The 17,675-nt window shown below is 34.9% G+C and overlaps 1 protein-coding gene across 1 annotated transcript in view; it reads right to left on the reverse strand.

The window, feature by feature from the left end:
• Positions 1-10,766, reverse strand: part of LOC105210682 (uncharacterized) — a 33,924-nt gene extending 23,158 nt beyond the window's left edge. Inside the window, exon 1 of the mRNA XM_029039315.2 lies at positions 10,387-10,766. Coding sequence (XP_028895148.1) covers positions 10,387-10,618 — 232 coding nt within the window. The 5' untranslated portion in view covers positions 10,619-10,766. The remainder of the gene's footprint in view (positions 1-10,386) is intronic.
• Between the last annotated feature and the right edge of the window lie 6,909 nt (positions 10,767-17,675).

A 17,675-nucleotide genomic window follows, 5' to 3' on the forward strand; every position in this document is an offset into this window, starting at 1 on the left:
TGTCTGAAGCCTCGTTTGGTATCGAACGGCTCGGAGAGGCCCTTCCCGATCCTGACGGAGCTTTTGGTATTGCTCAACGTCAGCTTACATAGCCTTATTAGTTTTGCAGGGATACCAAATTCAGACATCGCGGCATAAAGGCAGCTCCTTTTCGTGCTATCGAAGGCAGCTTTAAAATCGATAAAAGGATAGTGAGTATCGATTCTTCTCTCTCGGATCTTTTCCAAGATTTGGCGCATGGTGAATATCTGGTCCATTGTCGATTTTCCAGGTCTAAAGCCACACTGATAAGGTCCAATCAGTTCGTTGACGGTGGGCTTTACTCTTTCACACAATACGCTCGACAAAACCTTATATGCGATATTGAGGAGACTTATACCACTAAGAGTATGCTCGACCAAAAAAAGATATGTATGTACATATGTAATTATCGACATCTCGAAGAAAAAAGTTAAAATTAACCAAAGCTTGATCTAAGAAGTTTCAAAAAGCCTTTCCAAATCTTGAAATACTAGCCAAGATCACTCAAAACCCCTTCAACGTATCCAACTCCTTTTTGACTAACCTCATTTAGTGTTTGCCATAAAAAGCCAGTCAAATTATACATTCATACATTTATACTACCTCATATGCAATATAATACAAAGAAAGCTCTACAAATCATTCATCAGCATCATAAAAATTACAAAAACAACAACAACATAATACTGCCAAGCACAAATAAAAGAAGCCTATTTTTCGGCAATTTGCTTTACCTTTTGCAAACCAAACAACCATAAAAAGGATGCTGAGGAGTAAAAGAAAAGAGGCAAACGAGAGTAAAGTACAAAAATTACACAACAACAACAACAGAAATGTGTCCTTGCGCCGAGAATTTATTCAATTTCCCACAGTATGTCAGGTGACTCTTACAATTTATATTGCTTTGCCGATTCGCGGTTGGTCGTTTTTGCAAACCGTAGAGTGTTTGTGAGTGTGTGTTGTGAGGCCTACAAAATTATTTCGTTACATTGTTGCTGCTTTCGCTAACAAGCAGCCGAACGACACAAACAAATAATTTTTATATTATATATGTTGTGCATTTGTTGATGTGATTAAATCTCTGATGCTGCTGCTGCTGATGCTGCGGTGCGCTGCCGAGCACACAATAAATTCCGGTGCAAATATTTAATCATATGATAATAAAATTTTATATGTGGATCGTTATGTGTCTGTAGGGGCGTGTGTATATAAATTGTGCTACTACTTTTATTTTCGGAATTCTGAAGAGAATCAGTTGTTTTCGGGATTGTGTACGAATTGATCGGGTTTGTAAAAAGTGACTTTATAACGAATGATTAATGGCTTTATAACTGGTGGTTCTATAACGAGCTGTACAACGAGGGATTCTATAACGTATGGTTCTACAAAGAATGATTTTATAGGTAACGCTTCTGTAAGTGTAGGTTTATAACGAGTGGTTCTACAACGAATGGCTTTAAAACGATTGGTTTTACAACGATGAGTTCTATAACGAGTTGTTCTATAAAGAATGATTCAGTAGCGAAAGCATCTGTAAGTGTAGTTCTATAACGAGTGGTTTCATATCGAGTGGTTCTATAATTAGTGTCTCTGGTATTTTTATATAGTATTTGATCAGATACTATTCAACTAGGTGATATCAAGCTCTCTGTAAACTTTTCGTAACACTTGAATGCAAAATGATTTAATGAGGTTTTTAACTTTAGTTTTCGGCATGTCTAAACCAAATTTTATGCGGTCGGTAAAAGACTCTATATAAGAAAAGTATACAGCCTTCTTCCCTTATTATCAAGCTCTAGAAGCTGAACAGTCCCATATTTCTTTTGCTATATGAATCTTAAGATGTGTCTAGAGAATTGGATTCGCGAAAAATCATTCAAAAAGAGAGTAAGTTACAACTTTTCGGAAAATTCTTCTCATCAATGGACTTTGGCATAGATTTAAAAAAATTGCAGAAATACGAAGGAAAAAATCTCGGCTTCAAATCAATCATCAAATCAAATATATAAAAAATTCTATAAGTCATATTCACTATGAAACCAAATTTTGTTGGTCTTTATCTAGTTTTTATCACAGTGACATCTACCTTTTCACTACAACAACTTCCATCTGAGATTATTTCTTATAACATATTCATATTTTATAGTTCTCATATAAGTGGATTTTGTTTATACGTAATCCCGAAAACTCGTATCGATATCTGTTGTAAACATTACTCAGTTTATGGAGCACCTTTAATAACCGCACATTACTGGTTTCTCACACACACATACACACGAATGTGCTGATATAATACATTTTTATTAGTCATAAAGGAAACACTTGCTGATTTATGTGAATGTGATATTAATGAGGCCGCAATATTTGCAATGCAGACAATTACTGGAAATCATAGAGGCGCATAAATATGCATATGTGTAAACATCTATATATGACTATATGAGCTTATGAGCAGATGAGCAGATGAGCATGTGAGCATATGTGTATATGTGTTTATAAGAAATTTTAAGTATTTACAAAACACATATGTGGCAGATAACAGTTTAACACAAAATAACATAAATAAATGCATATGCATTAGTATACTCATATATGGATGGTAAAATATGCCTAGTGCACATGAGAGGTAAATATGCATATATCCATATTAATTAAATCTTCCCATGGAAGATATAAAAAAGATCTATGAGACCAAAACTTCCCATGGAAGATATAAAAAAGATCTATGAGACCAAAACTATATTAAATTCAATTGTTTCTATTGAACCAGTCAAATTGCCTAAGCTGATACCACAATGTAAACATTGCCAGTCATTTGGTCACACACAAAATTATTGTGGTAAACAACCAAGATGCGTTAAGTGTTCCGGTAAGCATAAGACCTCTGAATGCTCAAAACCAGAGCAACAGCAGCCTAAATGTTGCAACTGTGGCGAAGCGCATCCAGCCAACTATAGAGGGTGCCTTGTCGCCAAAGAATTACAAAAGCTACGAGCAAAAACAATTGGCCACAAAAAAACTGACGGTATAACTCGAAAGGTAGAAGATCCTGCAGATTTCAAAACGAAAACCAATGAACAGGAAGGACCTAAAATTACAGCTGAAACATTGAAAAAATCTACTTTTGCTCATGTTTTAAAAGCTAATAATAACGAGAATATTTCTAATAACAGCATTTTATCGCAGATCTTACAGAAACTCAATAAGCAAGAGGAATTCAACACCTCCTTACAAAGTCGTTTATGTAGACTTGAAAAATATCTGTTTAACAACAAAGATGTCTAATTCCATAAAGATTCTTCTATGGAACTCAAATGGGTTAATCAATCATAAGGATGAAATCGAAATTATATTGAACTCGGAAAATGTTGACGTATGTATGATATCGGAGACACATTTTACGTCACAAACCTTTTTTAAAATTAAAAACTATGAAACTTACCATACAATTCATCCAAGCAATTGCGCACGCGGCGGAAGTGCAATATTAATTAAAAATACGATTAAACATGTTGAGGAAGAAAAACTTACAACTGATAAGTTTCAAACTACAACAGTGACTATTTACGGAGCTAAAAGTCCACTCTCATTTACGTCAGTGTATAGTCCACCAAGACATCAAATCCAATGTGAAGAGTACCAAAACTTAATAAATAGACACAGATATAGATTCATAATGGGTGGAGATTTCAACGCAAAGAATACGTACTGGGGTTCGAGGCTTACGACTACAAAGGGGCGAGAACTTTATAAAGCACTGCAGTCAACCGGAAGTTATGCATTATCGACGGGCCTACCATCATATTGGCCAACAGATAGTCAAAAAATTCCAGACCTGATAGATTTTTTCATTGTCGGGAAAATATCCCGGAACTATCTATCGATTAATCAGGGTTATGACCTAAACTCGGATCATTCGCCAATCTACTTAACCTATAGTGAAACTGTAATTTTTAAAGACAATACAGCGGCCTTGTGCAATAAACGTACAGATTGGGAATACTTCAGAAAGATCATGGAATGTTATGAAAGCAAAAATGACTCTATATCAAATATAGACCAACTGGAATCTGAAATTTTACATTTTACAACAAGCGTGCAACATGCCGCTTGGAAAAGTACACCGAACGTAAGGAAATTTGCTGTGAACTCTCAATATCCCAATGATATAAGAAAAATAATAAAATTAAAGCGTAAGCTACGACGTAAGTGGCATCAAACTCGTTGCCCTGTTGATAAATCCATTCTAAATAAAGTGTCAAAAGATCTTAATCGGAAAATTAAGAGATTCAAAAATGCAAGTTTCGCAAAATATCTTCGGTCCTTAACCAATGAAAGAAATTCCGATTACTCTCTTTGGAAAAGCTGTAAAAGACTACAAACACCAAAAACTCATGTATGTCCCATTAAAATAGGCGCTGATACTTGGGCCAGAGATAATTCAAAAAAAGCGGAAGTATTTTCCGATTATTTAGCTCAAATATTCTGCCCATACGAAACAAATGTAGATTATCCTACTGTTTGCAGTCAGGAAAGCGAGGAAATCTCAAGTTGTACAAGCAGTGAGTTAAGTGAGGAAATAAAAAACCTGAAAAACAAAAAATCCCCCGGTTACGACCTGATTACTGCCGAGGTTCTAAAACAGCTTCCTCCCGTAGGTATAGTAAAAATTACCAGCATTATTAATGCGTCTTTTAATCTTAAATACGTGCCAACTTATTGGAAAATTGCGGAAGTTATTATGATTCAAAAGCCAGGAAAACCAGGATATGATGTATCTTCTTACAGGCCCATATCACTTCTACCGACAATATCGAAACTTTTTGAGAAAATTCTCATAAAACGTCTCAATAAAATCATAGAACGAAAAGCCATAATTCCAGCTCATCAGTTTGGGTTTCGAGCTAACCATTCTACGATTGATCAAATCCATAGAATTACAAATACTATAGAAAAAGCATTTGAGGAAAAGAAATTCTGTTCTACCGTGTTTTTGGATGTTGCAAAAGCGTTCGATAAAGTTTGCCACAAAGGACTGCTTTCGAAACTGAAACTAATTTTACCGAAACAGTATTATGATATCATAAAATCATATTTGTCAGATCGCTACTTCCGTGTTAAACAAGGAGACGAGTATTCTAGTCTTAAGAAAATAAAAGCAGGAGTTCCACAAGGTAGTGTGTTGGGCCCTCTTCTTTATATTTTGTTCACGCATGACCTGCCAGTAGACTACAATTACACAACAGCCACATTTGCAGATGATACCGCGTTGCTTGCTGTTGGTAGCAGTGAACATGAGTCAACTAATAATCTCCAAGAAGCTGTAAATAAAGTCCTACATTGGGCAAAGAAATGGCAGATAAAACTCAATGAAGCTAAGTCTGTACACATTGTTTTCACGTACAATAAAATACAGTACTTGCCAATTTTCATAGACGGTGTACGAATACCATACTACAACTCCGTTAAATACTTGGGAATGACACTTGACTCTAAGCTACGGTGGAAAATTCATTTAAAAAACAAACGGAAAGAACTAGACATGCGACTCAAGAATATTAATTGGCTAATTGGTAACAAATCAGTATTATCCATCGAAAATAAGTTACTTATCTATAAACAAGTACTCAGACCGATATGGAGCTATGGTGCACAACTCTGGGGATGTACTAACGCAAATAATAAGAAAGTCATCCAACAATTCCAAAACAAAATACTAAGAGTTATTGTCAAAGCGCCTTGGTATTGTAGATGTGCTGACATAGAGCGTGATCTAAACGTAAACTCAGTTAACGCTGAAATATTAAAAATTGCAGCAACACATGAAGCCAGGTTGCTAATGCATTGTAACGAAGAAGTAGTCATGTTAACTTCTAGAGATGGACCACCAAGACGACTCAAACGCATAAAACCCAGCGATCTTTTAAACTAGCCAATACTCTCAGAGTATTTTTGTAATTTTGTAATATTTTATATCATACTCAAGTTGCTTGTTAGTCTTTCTTTTGTAAATATTTTAGAACTAGTTGCAATGTAAAATAAACAAAAAAAAAAAAAAAAAATTTGAGATTATTTTTATGTGATCCGTATTAAATTTCAAGAAAACTATAAACCTGTTCAATTTTCTTTTTGTTGTCTGGGACAATTAAAATTCATTTTTATCGTTGCGAAATAGTTAATATAAATAATGACAAAGCTCTATACATAGGGATAGTATATAGTGTATGTAGATAGGGAGATGTATATTTGTGTATATATATGAATTTCAATAAATTTTACCAAACTTTACAATAAGACGAAATAATTTATAAAACCATAGACACACCACAAGTTACAACAATACATATATAGCTCCAAAAGGTTACTCATACGCCCCATGGCACCATTAATAACTCAGGTACGTTAAACTCTTCAAAGAATTTTATTTGTTATTTGAAAAGATTTCAAACTCTGAGCAATAAAATATTCCAAGCCGTTTAGAAGCAAATGTGAATAAAATAAAAATGTATGAGAAAAGATGAAATATAATTTTTGCTAGCAAATGGATACTCCGACAGCTCTGTGTTATGCTTGTAGTATATATTTCGTAAATGTTTGTTAATTGACAAATATCAAGTGATTTTTAGAGATATAAGAACATAAAGGAAAATTCGGAAAAATTAATAAAATATTTAAAATACCACATATACAAGGCGGTTCAAATGTAGATTACTTTTTCAATACAAAAAATCTGGAAATATTATTGAAATCAAAAAACATAAAAAAAAAACAAAAAAAATCTAAAAATTAAAATATTTATTTTTTAATTACTTCTTTAAGAGAGAAAAAGTATTCCATTCATATTACATTTAATCTAATTTCGTTTTACAGTTTTTCCTTTCCCATGACCTTAAGGATGCTCTCTGGGTCCACTTCACCTCAGGATCTGAATTTTTAATAAATGTATATCCGATATTTCAGGCATAATTCAGGGCATTACCATATAAAAATAATGATTAGCTTATGAAGAATTTTCGTGAACAAAAATATCGAGATCTCGCCATAAATTAAAAAAAAACTGTTTGTCTTCGAACACAGGAAGAACAACATATTGAAAGATTTACATTTAATAGATAAGATCGAGATACGTTTTATAAAACTGTTTTGAAGATGCCTTTGAGCTCCGCAAGTACAATATTTGAAGAATTTTTCAGGTGAGCTATTTGTTCGTACGTTTCCAGCATAGATTGAAAATTGGACCACCGATCCATTGTTTTGAACACAAAAGTGCCTCAATATGAGACTTTATAAATTTTAGAACGAACGAATTTTACAAAACGAACGTGGGCGATTCCACATTAACTAGAATCTTGATATGAATGTACTACTACTCGAACTACTATCTTGATGAAAATATGTATGGATCATGGACTTGTGAAGTTTAGTATTGGCAGACGACCTAAGTAATGGCATAAGCGAACGTGAATGTACCTCACTGAATTAAAAGCTGATGAACAGTTGAAGATATTGGTAAATATAAAGATACTCCAGATAACAAGTAAAGAATGTACTATTCGAATAAATATAACTCGAAAAATCTATCAATAATCTATAATCACTATATTCTTTAATAATTTTGTAACTGTGTCTTAAAAACACTTATCTACACGTGATAGAATTTACGCCAACTTAAAGATAGAAGATACTACAATGGCAGTCAATAAAACATAAAACTCATATGTTGCCATACAGATTTTAATAACTTTCTTGAGCCACACAGTTTATGCTCTCAAAACTACTTTCTACATGTACTACTTATATAAGAGTACATTCTCCTCGGGAGCAATATATACACACACACACCTTTAAAAACACGCATTAAACCCATAAATATATGTGCAACCACGATTTTATCGTAAGCATCATGTCTTTGTCTATCTAACCACAAGCTCAAGGCTAAATACCTGTTGGCGCTTAGGGCAAGCCACAGAAATGAATAAGAACAGACACACACAAAGGCGCATTTAAGTATCTTTGGCCAAGATGCAACCTTTCTTGTGACCGAGTCGTAAACAATAGAAAATATGGCAAACAAACCGCCACGCCGCCGCAGCACTCCCCGGTGATCCTCCCAGCACAGATGAGTACTTATTTCAGAAAATGAATGTACGCTTGCCAAATGAAGGAAAACGAGTGAATGAAAATGCTGTCAAATGGATACTTTATGGAGCTTTGACTTAATGCCTAGTGGCTTTTACTTTTTTCTTTGTTTCATTTTTTGTTTTGTATTATTGCTGGCACTTGCAATTTATTCGAACACTTGTGTATTTATTTTTTGTTTTTATTTTTATTTTTCATTTTCAACTATTTTATTGTGCGACATTGAAATTCAACCGTAAATGCAGCATTTTACCGCAATATGTGGCGTCAATGGCTCAGGCAGACTTGAGTGGAAATTGGTTGAAGTAAATAATATGGTCTACAGTTATTTACACGGTATGTTGAACATGCCAACATACTATATATACGATGTAGTGTGATAAGAAGCGATATAGTCAATGGCGAAACACAAGGCACAAGGAGAGGAAAAGAAGAAGAAGAAAGAGGTCTCCCTACCAGCTATCTCAGTGAGCGTGTCTCCTATGAAAACTACCGAGAAAGCCAATACGGTAGTTTTAATAATGTCCAAAAAGCTAGAACTCCTGGAAGTATTGGCCCCTGTTGATACGAAAGACGATTAGTCGTGCGTAGGAGAGGAACCACTCCACAAAGAGAAGCCTACATATGACTGTAGCCCTGGTGAACCTGCATCGAGCAATGGCAGCGTCGGGTGTCATCTCGGATAGGTTCATTTCGGTTAATCTGGGTACCCTACTGATGCAATAGACATGGGCGTTCAAAGGCATGTGTGTCCTCATCGCAAAAAACAATAATGTAATATGGGACCTCTCTAGTGAAAGACCCAGACTTTGTGTAGTCTTCAGAAAATACATTAAATTATTTTGTCTTTCAGAGTTTCTCAGCCAAGGCCCTCATTACCTCGGCACACTTTCCCTGGAAAGCGATCGACATTCCACCTTTCGAGCCACGCCAACAAAATGGCGAAAACCGAAAACACATAAAGTGACGTAACTAAGTGATAAACTCTCTAAAGTAGTTTCTTTTAGCTACTTCCTTATAAAGTTTAATAATGGAAGAAATCGGATTATAACCACGCAAGGATTATAACAAGTAAGGAAGAGCTAAGTTCGGGTGTAACCGAAAATTTTATACTCCCGCAATTTATTTATTTAATTATATTAATATAACAAACATATTCCTTCCGAATTTCTTGAAAATATCTGAGAGACTTACCTATATTTTCGGTAAAAAAAAGAATTAGAAGCCCTGAGGTCCTCATGTTCGATACATGGGGCCTTGAAAATTTATGGTCCGATTTCGACGATTTTTAGAAGGGCGATGCCACACTATAAATGTAGTATTTGTGCAAAGTTCTGTTCCGATATCTTCATTAGTGATTACTTTATATATTGTAATGTAAACGATTCAGGTCGACTTCAAAGTTCTGCTATATATGAAGTAGGCGTGGTTGTGAACCGATTTGGCCTATTTTCACAACATATAATTGGGATGCAAGGGAAATATTACAAAACGAATCATTGAAATTGGTCGAGTAGTTTCGGAGATATGGTTTTTGACCCATAAGTGGGCGGAACCAGGCCCATTTAAAATTTTGTGTACAATTTTCAATGCAGCTCTTCTGTGCCTTCTTCATAATGAAATTTAAGGCTTCTGTTCGTTTTCCTTACTGAATGAATCGACCAATATTAATGAAACTCAGTTTGTAATATTTTCACAACCACGCCTAATTCCTATATACCAGAACTTTGAAGTCGATCTGAATCGTTTACTTTACAATATATAAAGTAATCACTAATGAAGATATCGGAACAGAACTTTGGGCAAATACTGCATTTATAGTGTGGCTATAAAGCCTGAGTAACCTAAGGAGATTTTATAGTATTGATGTGACTATCAGCTCGGCCTAATGATTTTGGAAGTTAAAAATGAAGAGGCATTTAATGTTATCTATCGAAGAGAAAAAAAATAGATTTAGAATTGAAAGATACTACTTGTCGATACAATACCACGGACTACTCAAACCACTCTGGTATCGGAAATCAATGAGACTTTAGACAACTACAACACAAACTATTAATTGTGTTCCACATGTTGAATTTACAACTTACAAAAGCAATTAATTTTTATTATTCTACGGTCTACTTTGTTGGCGTTACAAGCATTTCGTACCATCCAGTCCACCCATTTAAAAATAAATAAATATTTATTAACATGAACATTATAGAATACGAAATGGATACTCACCTTTTGAGTTGGTCTGTATGGAGGACATCGGTATGGCCATACAATTTGGTGGCGCCTTCGCGGCCGACGTGCGTCGCTGCACCTGCAATGCTGCCTTCTCATCGGGCGGCTCCATGCGCGGGCACAGCGTATAGGCGACCTTACTGCCACGTCCGGGTGTTGGACTAATGCGCGAGTGGCGTGCACCAGAACTCACGGCCGTCGCCGCTGCTGCTGCTAAGCGTTCACCCATCGCGACACACGTCTATTTTGGTCCACTCACAGCGGCGAGTCGAGTTAATTGTGCCACATATGCAATCGCGCGGATGCTGTGTGCTGCCATTGCTATCGCAACACACGCGCGAACATCGATTTATTTATGTGCAATTTACACTTTTGTACGTAATAAATGCACGCACTCACAAATATTATAGCACACTTTTAGGCGCATTCACTCATTGTTCTGCGGTTGTGTAGATACCTAGATAGTGCTGTCACTAAGCGGCTCATTAACGATTGTCCCACTCTGCATTGTGCGTTCAGTCCAGTCCAGCTGGCATAATTACGAAATTCAAATGTGTAGAGAGAGGGAAGTGAGCAGGAATGTGACATGCAAATGCATATGCCAGCGAGTTATTATTTAATGATTGTGTTAAATGCCAACCAAATTGCAGTGGCTGATTGCTTGTTGGCTCTTTGCCCAAAGAGACGATAAAGCGATATCCTTTTTTTATCGTGGTTGGCTTACAGTCACTCTGTGCGCTTCCTTGAGTGGCCAAACGGGAGCACAAGTTCAAAAAGAAATTGTTTTAAATGACTCTGCATAATTGACTTAGTAAATTTTTTTGTTTGCTACTTTATGTTGGGGGTTGGGGGTTATTAATGCTATGACCTGGTAGATATTGAAAAAAATAATCAAGGAAATTTCCTCTATAGCTGGTAAGGTAAACATAATTTCGAACAAGTGTCTCGTATGTCATTGTATTCATTTAATCTAATTTAATCTGTTTGAAGAACGTCTAATGATACGTTCCAATGCCAACATTGGATTTACTTAACAAAGTCAAAATATTATTAATTTTAACCAGAAAAGTACCAGAGAGTCGTTCTAATATCAATCCACAGAAGTAAAAGCTGCCCTAGAGCTTCCAATCGCTGTAACCGATCGGATTGTTATTGTGAATGCTTCTCGACAGGCTGGAAGTAGCACTTCCGGAATATTTATAAGAAACATTTTTCTTCGAATACAACTCTGCACGTTGCTTATAACGTGAATACTTTAAATGGCTCAGAATATAACACAGATTCTGTTTGGTATACTAAGAAAGCTCCACAACACAGAAAGAACTGAAGGCTACTCAGGCTACTACGCTATATAACTTTGGATTGCCGATTGTGTATAGAATTAAATAAATTCTTTAAAAAAACGGATTTTAATCTTTGGATATAGAGGGGTCAAGTAGAAATGATAGATATGCTAGATCCACGGATACGATTGTCTAAGAGGACCAAGTTAGAAGATGCCATTATACCATAATTTGACAGAAAGGCCTCCAAATGGCTGAAAAATTTCTAGAAGTTTTTTTTCCAGTCGGAGAATATAAAAGAAATCATAGAGAGTACGCAAGTCAAAAAAATCATATGGAAAATAATAGAAATATGAACCTCTCATATAAGACAATATCAACTCTTTGAGTTTCTGTTTTGAAGGTGAAGATTAATGTTTTATGCTTTGATACTTTAAACATGTATATCTAGATTCTAAATCTGATTTCTAAATTTATCATTTAATAAACTAAATCTAACCGATAGTTTCATATAAGTATTAGTACGATGAAATTCCAGATATTTCATTCGATATTTATTTAGTTGCAGATATCGTTTTAGTATGGCTAGTGTACCCATTTTCGGACTTGATGTGATATTTGAGACTTCAAAAATACCAAGAATGCGAGCTTTATACCGGATTCTAGTAATTTTGATTAGTAGAATAGAGCTTTTAAATGATCGTAATTAAACCGCACACTCTCCAAAGTAGTGACGAACATGGAAAAGACCTTGCGTATTATTTTTTATACTCGTTCTGCTTCAAATGAGAATATTGAATGAGACCCAGAAAACCGACGCGAATTATAATCATTTCAGATAATCATTTTTTTCACTCTTAAATGCCGTTTCTGCATATTTAAGAAATTACATTTGAAATCTCCAAAGCTTCAAGCCAAAGTTTACTCTAAGCTCATAAACTTTATTCCTCAGCAAAACGAAAGTTCTTTGGAACTCCGCTATTCTTTAATGCCACTCGATCATCGTTTCATTCAGTCACTTCCATTTATCTACACGTCTAACGACTATTTTAATTCAGAATTAAATCGCGTGCGACCTGTTATATCCCACCATATAACGGTTACATATTCTTTTCCGCACAAAACGCAACACAATTCCACAACGCGACGATTTTTATGAATTTAAAACAAATGTTTCAATTGTGATGTCTGTCTTACACAAAAACCAAAACATATATGTAAAGCGCGTTGTGTCTGTGTGAAAACAGATGCGACGGAAGCGTCACAAGGACACACGTGCAAATTTGAAACACGTTTCACACGACTCACGATACGTACATATCGTGTGTGCTGGCAATGCCAAGGCACGACCGCGTACGAACACGCATTCAAACGGTAAACTACAAACGAACACAATGTAACGGTTGCGACGCGTCTGATTGTTTTATTAAAACACTATGAAAGGACCGACTCGCATAGGCGCATAGTGATTTGCATCCTTTTGGCCGTGAAGCTTAAAATACACTAACACCATTAACTGCCGACACTTCACTTGGCCTTCCACATAATGCAGCCATCTCGTGCTAAGCAAATAGCAGACAAACAACAAAAAATCGACGAAAGAAAGCAAGAGTTGTGAAAAAAGAAAGGAAAATACTATAAATATTATATGACCCTTTATACTCAACGCTGTGGCAGTTGTTGCCACTAGTATCCAACGACTACGGACGCTACAAACACACACGCGACGATACTCCACGTAGAGCCACTAACTGCACGCACAAAGCACTCTCAACAAGGCGCACAGCAGCTGCCCTCGGTGTCCTGTCACCAACTGCCGACAGCAGCTTCGCGAAATATGCATCGGAGTCCTGGCGGCGGCACTCGGCGTTTGGCGACACGAGCGCCAAAGCGGTATAGGACACGTGCAAAGCCAAGCGAATTAAAAAAAGTACGCTTTAAAGTCAACAAAGTGCCAGTCAACGAGCCAGCCGCTTGCAAGTGTTTGATGCACAAAAAGCTTACTACGTTGGCGTGCCACAGAGCTTTCGCGGACTGCAGTCATGTTTGTGAGCACTTACAGATGACTACACATAAATAAAAAAACACTAGTCACGAGCAACAGCGTTCGGCTGCGGCTAGCACGTTGTGCAGCCGAGCAGCCAGTTCATTGAGAAATTGCGGTTTATTGTGGTTGCAAGCATGTGACAAGTGCTTTTGTAGTAGTTTTTGTTTTTCTTGGTGAGTTACCGGCAAACTTAACGGTGCTTTCGTTATGAATGCTTTGATTTGATTTGTCACTTAACAACACTGGTGGAGAGCTTTTAATAACTTTTATAGCGACGGCAGTTATGCTTACAGGTTTGAATGGTTTAATATTGAATTTGAAGGAATCTTCCACTAAAGTCAAAACTTCATTACTTACTTATCACACAGATTTAAAATATTTTAGATTAATCATTAAGAAATCTAAGGAAGGAAAGTCAAAACTTCGCTAACTATTATTATATACCTTAATCGAAATCGCTTTTTTGAATTCGCACTCTGAGATGATCCGTACAGTAATCGATAAACCATAAATCCAAAACCTTCAGGGAGTCGTGATGATCCGAACGAATGTATAGGAATACAGACAAATAAATAAACTGCGTTATTGGCCCTTTCATAGTATATTGCTTTAAGACCTACACTTTTAAAACATCCCACTGACCTAGGAACACAAACCTCGCTTTCGAGGGTTTAGAGAGATCCGACATAAACAAAACCGTTTCCTGGACGAAACTAATTCACATGAGTTTCACGAGAGAGACATGAATATAGAAATGTTGTTGAAAGAAGGCTTAATATATAAACGATTCCAGATCAAATCTATAATCTAGAATATCAAAAATCGGCAGTTAAATACTTCTGGGTCTGGAGGATGCAGTTAACAAATTGTTAGAATTATTTCTCTTCTTTTTTCAGTCTACAGAAAAGATTCTAGCTTCAATTGTCTGAAAGAGATGCTATGAATATCCAACCTAGAGAAGCTACGAAATCTAACCCCAATGTTATTGTTTTTAATAGTGATTAAGGAGACAAAACCGGAGCTTAAAGACTATTTATTTATGGAAAATCTTTCCACTTCTTCTCTTAGATCAGATCATTAGGAACGATACATTGTTGAATCTAAAACTGAACTGAAATTGTCAGAAATGTCCATTAAGAAGACAATACCGCTATCTTCATACTTTTATCAGCCTTTAGTACGGCTAACTGAGATTACACCTGAGAACAAATAGAAAAGAGAGATTCTGATTCGAAGCTAACCTCGCTGAGAGGATTGTTCAACTTAATTTCTTCCGGTAATGCCATGATTTTCTCCCAATCACTAGGTCCAATTTACGATATTGTATTCCTCCATTCCGCAACACAATGCTCACACTGCAGCGATCTCACACCGCCAACTCGTATATCAATTTATCTGTTTATTGCTGCTTCAAATCAATTTGTTACAATATGTTGTTGTTGTTATTTGCCTTTACCGCCACTCGTAGGTCTTCCAATCGACGCTTTCATCACATCATTTAAATTGTTGATTACACACATTAATCATCGATTATTGTTGCCAAAGCAATTAGATATAAGTTTTTTTTTTCTTCGACTCAACGCTTCATAAATTGCTTCTCGATGCCAACAAAACTATTATACGAACGGATGTGTATGAAGATAGATGATATACGAGTACGTGCAAGTGAACTAGATTTTAGTGGCGCGTTTGTCTGCCGGCACCCACGCGCTTCGTTCAACCGCCCACCCGATAATTTGCATTCTAGTTTCGTCAATTTTGTTTTGCAGTTCAATTGCACACAGATATAAATAAATATACATAAATATATTCGAATAGGTGGAAGCAGATGTAATATCTATGTGTAAATATTTAGAAATATATTAATATATATATTTCTGAGTACCTCATACTGAATAAAGCAAAGCAATATAAATTAGCATTTCAGTACTTTGCTTTGTTTATTTTGGATTTGATTTTTATATGTACGTTCATACTTTGACACGCGATTCGCATTGAACTGAAGGCCTCTACGTCATCAGTTTATTTTTAAATTCGAAAAACAATATAAATACTTACACTGTTATGAGGGATGAACTTGAATGACTATGAAAATTATGTTTGCAAGTCGCATTCATAAAAATATATAACTGATACATATCTTTCAAACCACAAATAAAAACTGTGTAAAAGTTGTCTGTTTACTTCGAAAATTGTAAAAAATGAAAAATGTAGCATACATTTCAGCACACAAGGGAAATCATCGAGAGCTGCTAGTATTTATTATATATTTGTTGACGAAGCATTTTAGGTTGAAAAATTTGGTAGGGAATAATTGGCAAAACTTTATTTTTACAGTTTTGAAGGAAGGCAGCTTTTCGCACAAAATGTTAATTTTGAACGATAGAATGCATAAAGCCAACAGTGAAAAAAAATATGTACAAAAATTTTTCTTCGGGTCACATATATAATTTCGAAATTCAATAACAATATTCAAAAATTATTTAAAAGTTTCGAAATTTCCACCCATTAACTCGAATTTTTTTACAAATTCAAATTCATTTCAGAAACTCGATTAGTATTAAAAAAAATATTTTTGTTACAAATATTTATTTTTATTAAAAAAAAAATTAGAAATTAAATTCTGAAAATTAAATAATTATTTAAAAATTTCGATTGACATTTCAAAAACCCAAAATTTAATTTAAAAATTTCGAAAGGTGTATTCAAAAACTAGAATTTTCAATTGGCAAGCAAGAAATATTCAATTTTGTTTACTTCAAAAAACTCGAATTTTAATTTTCAGTTTACGATTTTCGAACTTCCAACATACCATACTAAAGTTATTTTTTCTTTCAAACCTTAACGCCCTAATTAAAACCCAACCTCTGAAAAATAAAAGACATATCAAATAGTTGTTGTTTTTTTCAGTTTTTAAATAACTGTTTGTGTATTTTAAAGAAAGTTTTTGTTTTTTGCAAATTTTACAATATCTTTTTTTAATTATATATAAACTGTAATATGTGTTTTTTGTGAGTGTAACTTGAAATTGTTTGTCTCAAAAATTGTTTTTATTTTTTTTTATTTTTATGTAGGCGCCAACACAAATTGCACGAGTCGGTTGAGGAAATCCAGCTAAACGGAAGCCAGATTTGTGGCATTGAAGTACATTTTAGGTTTTGCACTATTTGCTTTTTCTTCTACTTCTTTTTCTTTTTGCTTTGCCACGTAGAAACACACTTTATCGTCGGAGAGTTAAAAAAAAAAGAATTTTACTGTACATATATTTCTTGTTTACATACATAAATAAGAAGCCGGATGAATCGTAATTATAATGATGAAAAATTGGTTTTAATATTTTTTTTTAATTCATGTTGGCAATTCTATTAATTAATATGTTTGGTAAAATTTTGTTAAAAAAAACTTCAACAATTGTTGAAACATCAGCGTGTGTATTCGAAGATTTTGTGATTTTTTTAAATATATTTTTTATATTTTTCTGAATTTAATGTTGTGATGTGTAATTTAATTAATAAATATAATTTTCGAAGTTCGAAATCTAATTTCGAAAACTGCTTATACTTGTTGCTATGTCATTGTTGTTGACGAAATTCTTAAAGCTTTTAGGAATATTAAATATATTTTCACATAAGACAAACTAGTTGAAAACCCACTATATGGAAATTATTTTGCTGCTGACAACTTTATTTTGAACTTTAGTGTTAGTGCCTTAGCGGTATTTTTTGAAAGTAGTAGCCACAATGATTTTTTTCTATCAATTTTTGACTACATCAAGTCTTTAATGTGTCATTTCAGTTTGGAATTTCGAAAAGTCATTGTCATCTACAAAGCTGTCAGCGCTACTCAACCGTTATGTGCGGCCGCTAGCAACAGCTGCGTGTTTATGTTGTACTATACAACTTGGAAAACGCTATTAAGCGGTTTAAGCTGCTTGTTAAACGCGCTTGCCGGCTTAA

Source organism: Zeugodacus cucurbitae, chromosome 6, assembly GCF_028554725.1.
Source record: "Zeugodacus cucurbitae isolate PBARC_wt_2022May chromosome 6, idZeuCucr1.2, whole genome shotgun sequence".
In the NCBI taxonomy this organism is placed as follows: Eukaryota; Metazoa; Arthropoda; class Insecta; order Diptera; family Tephritidae; genus Zeugodacus; species Zeugodacus cucurbitae.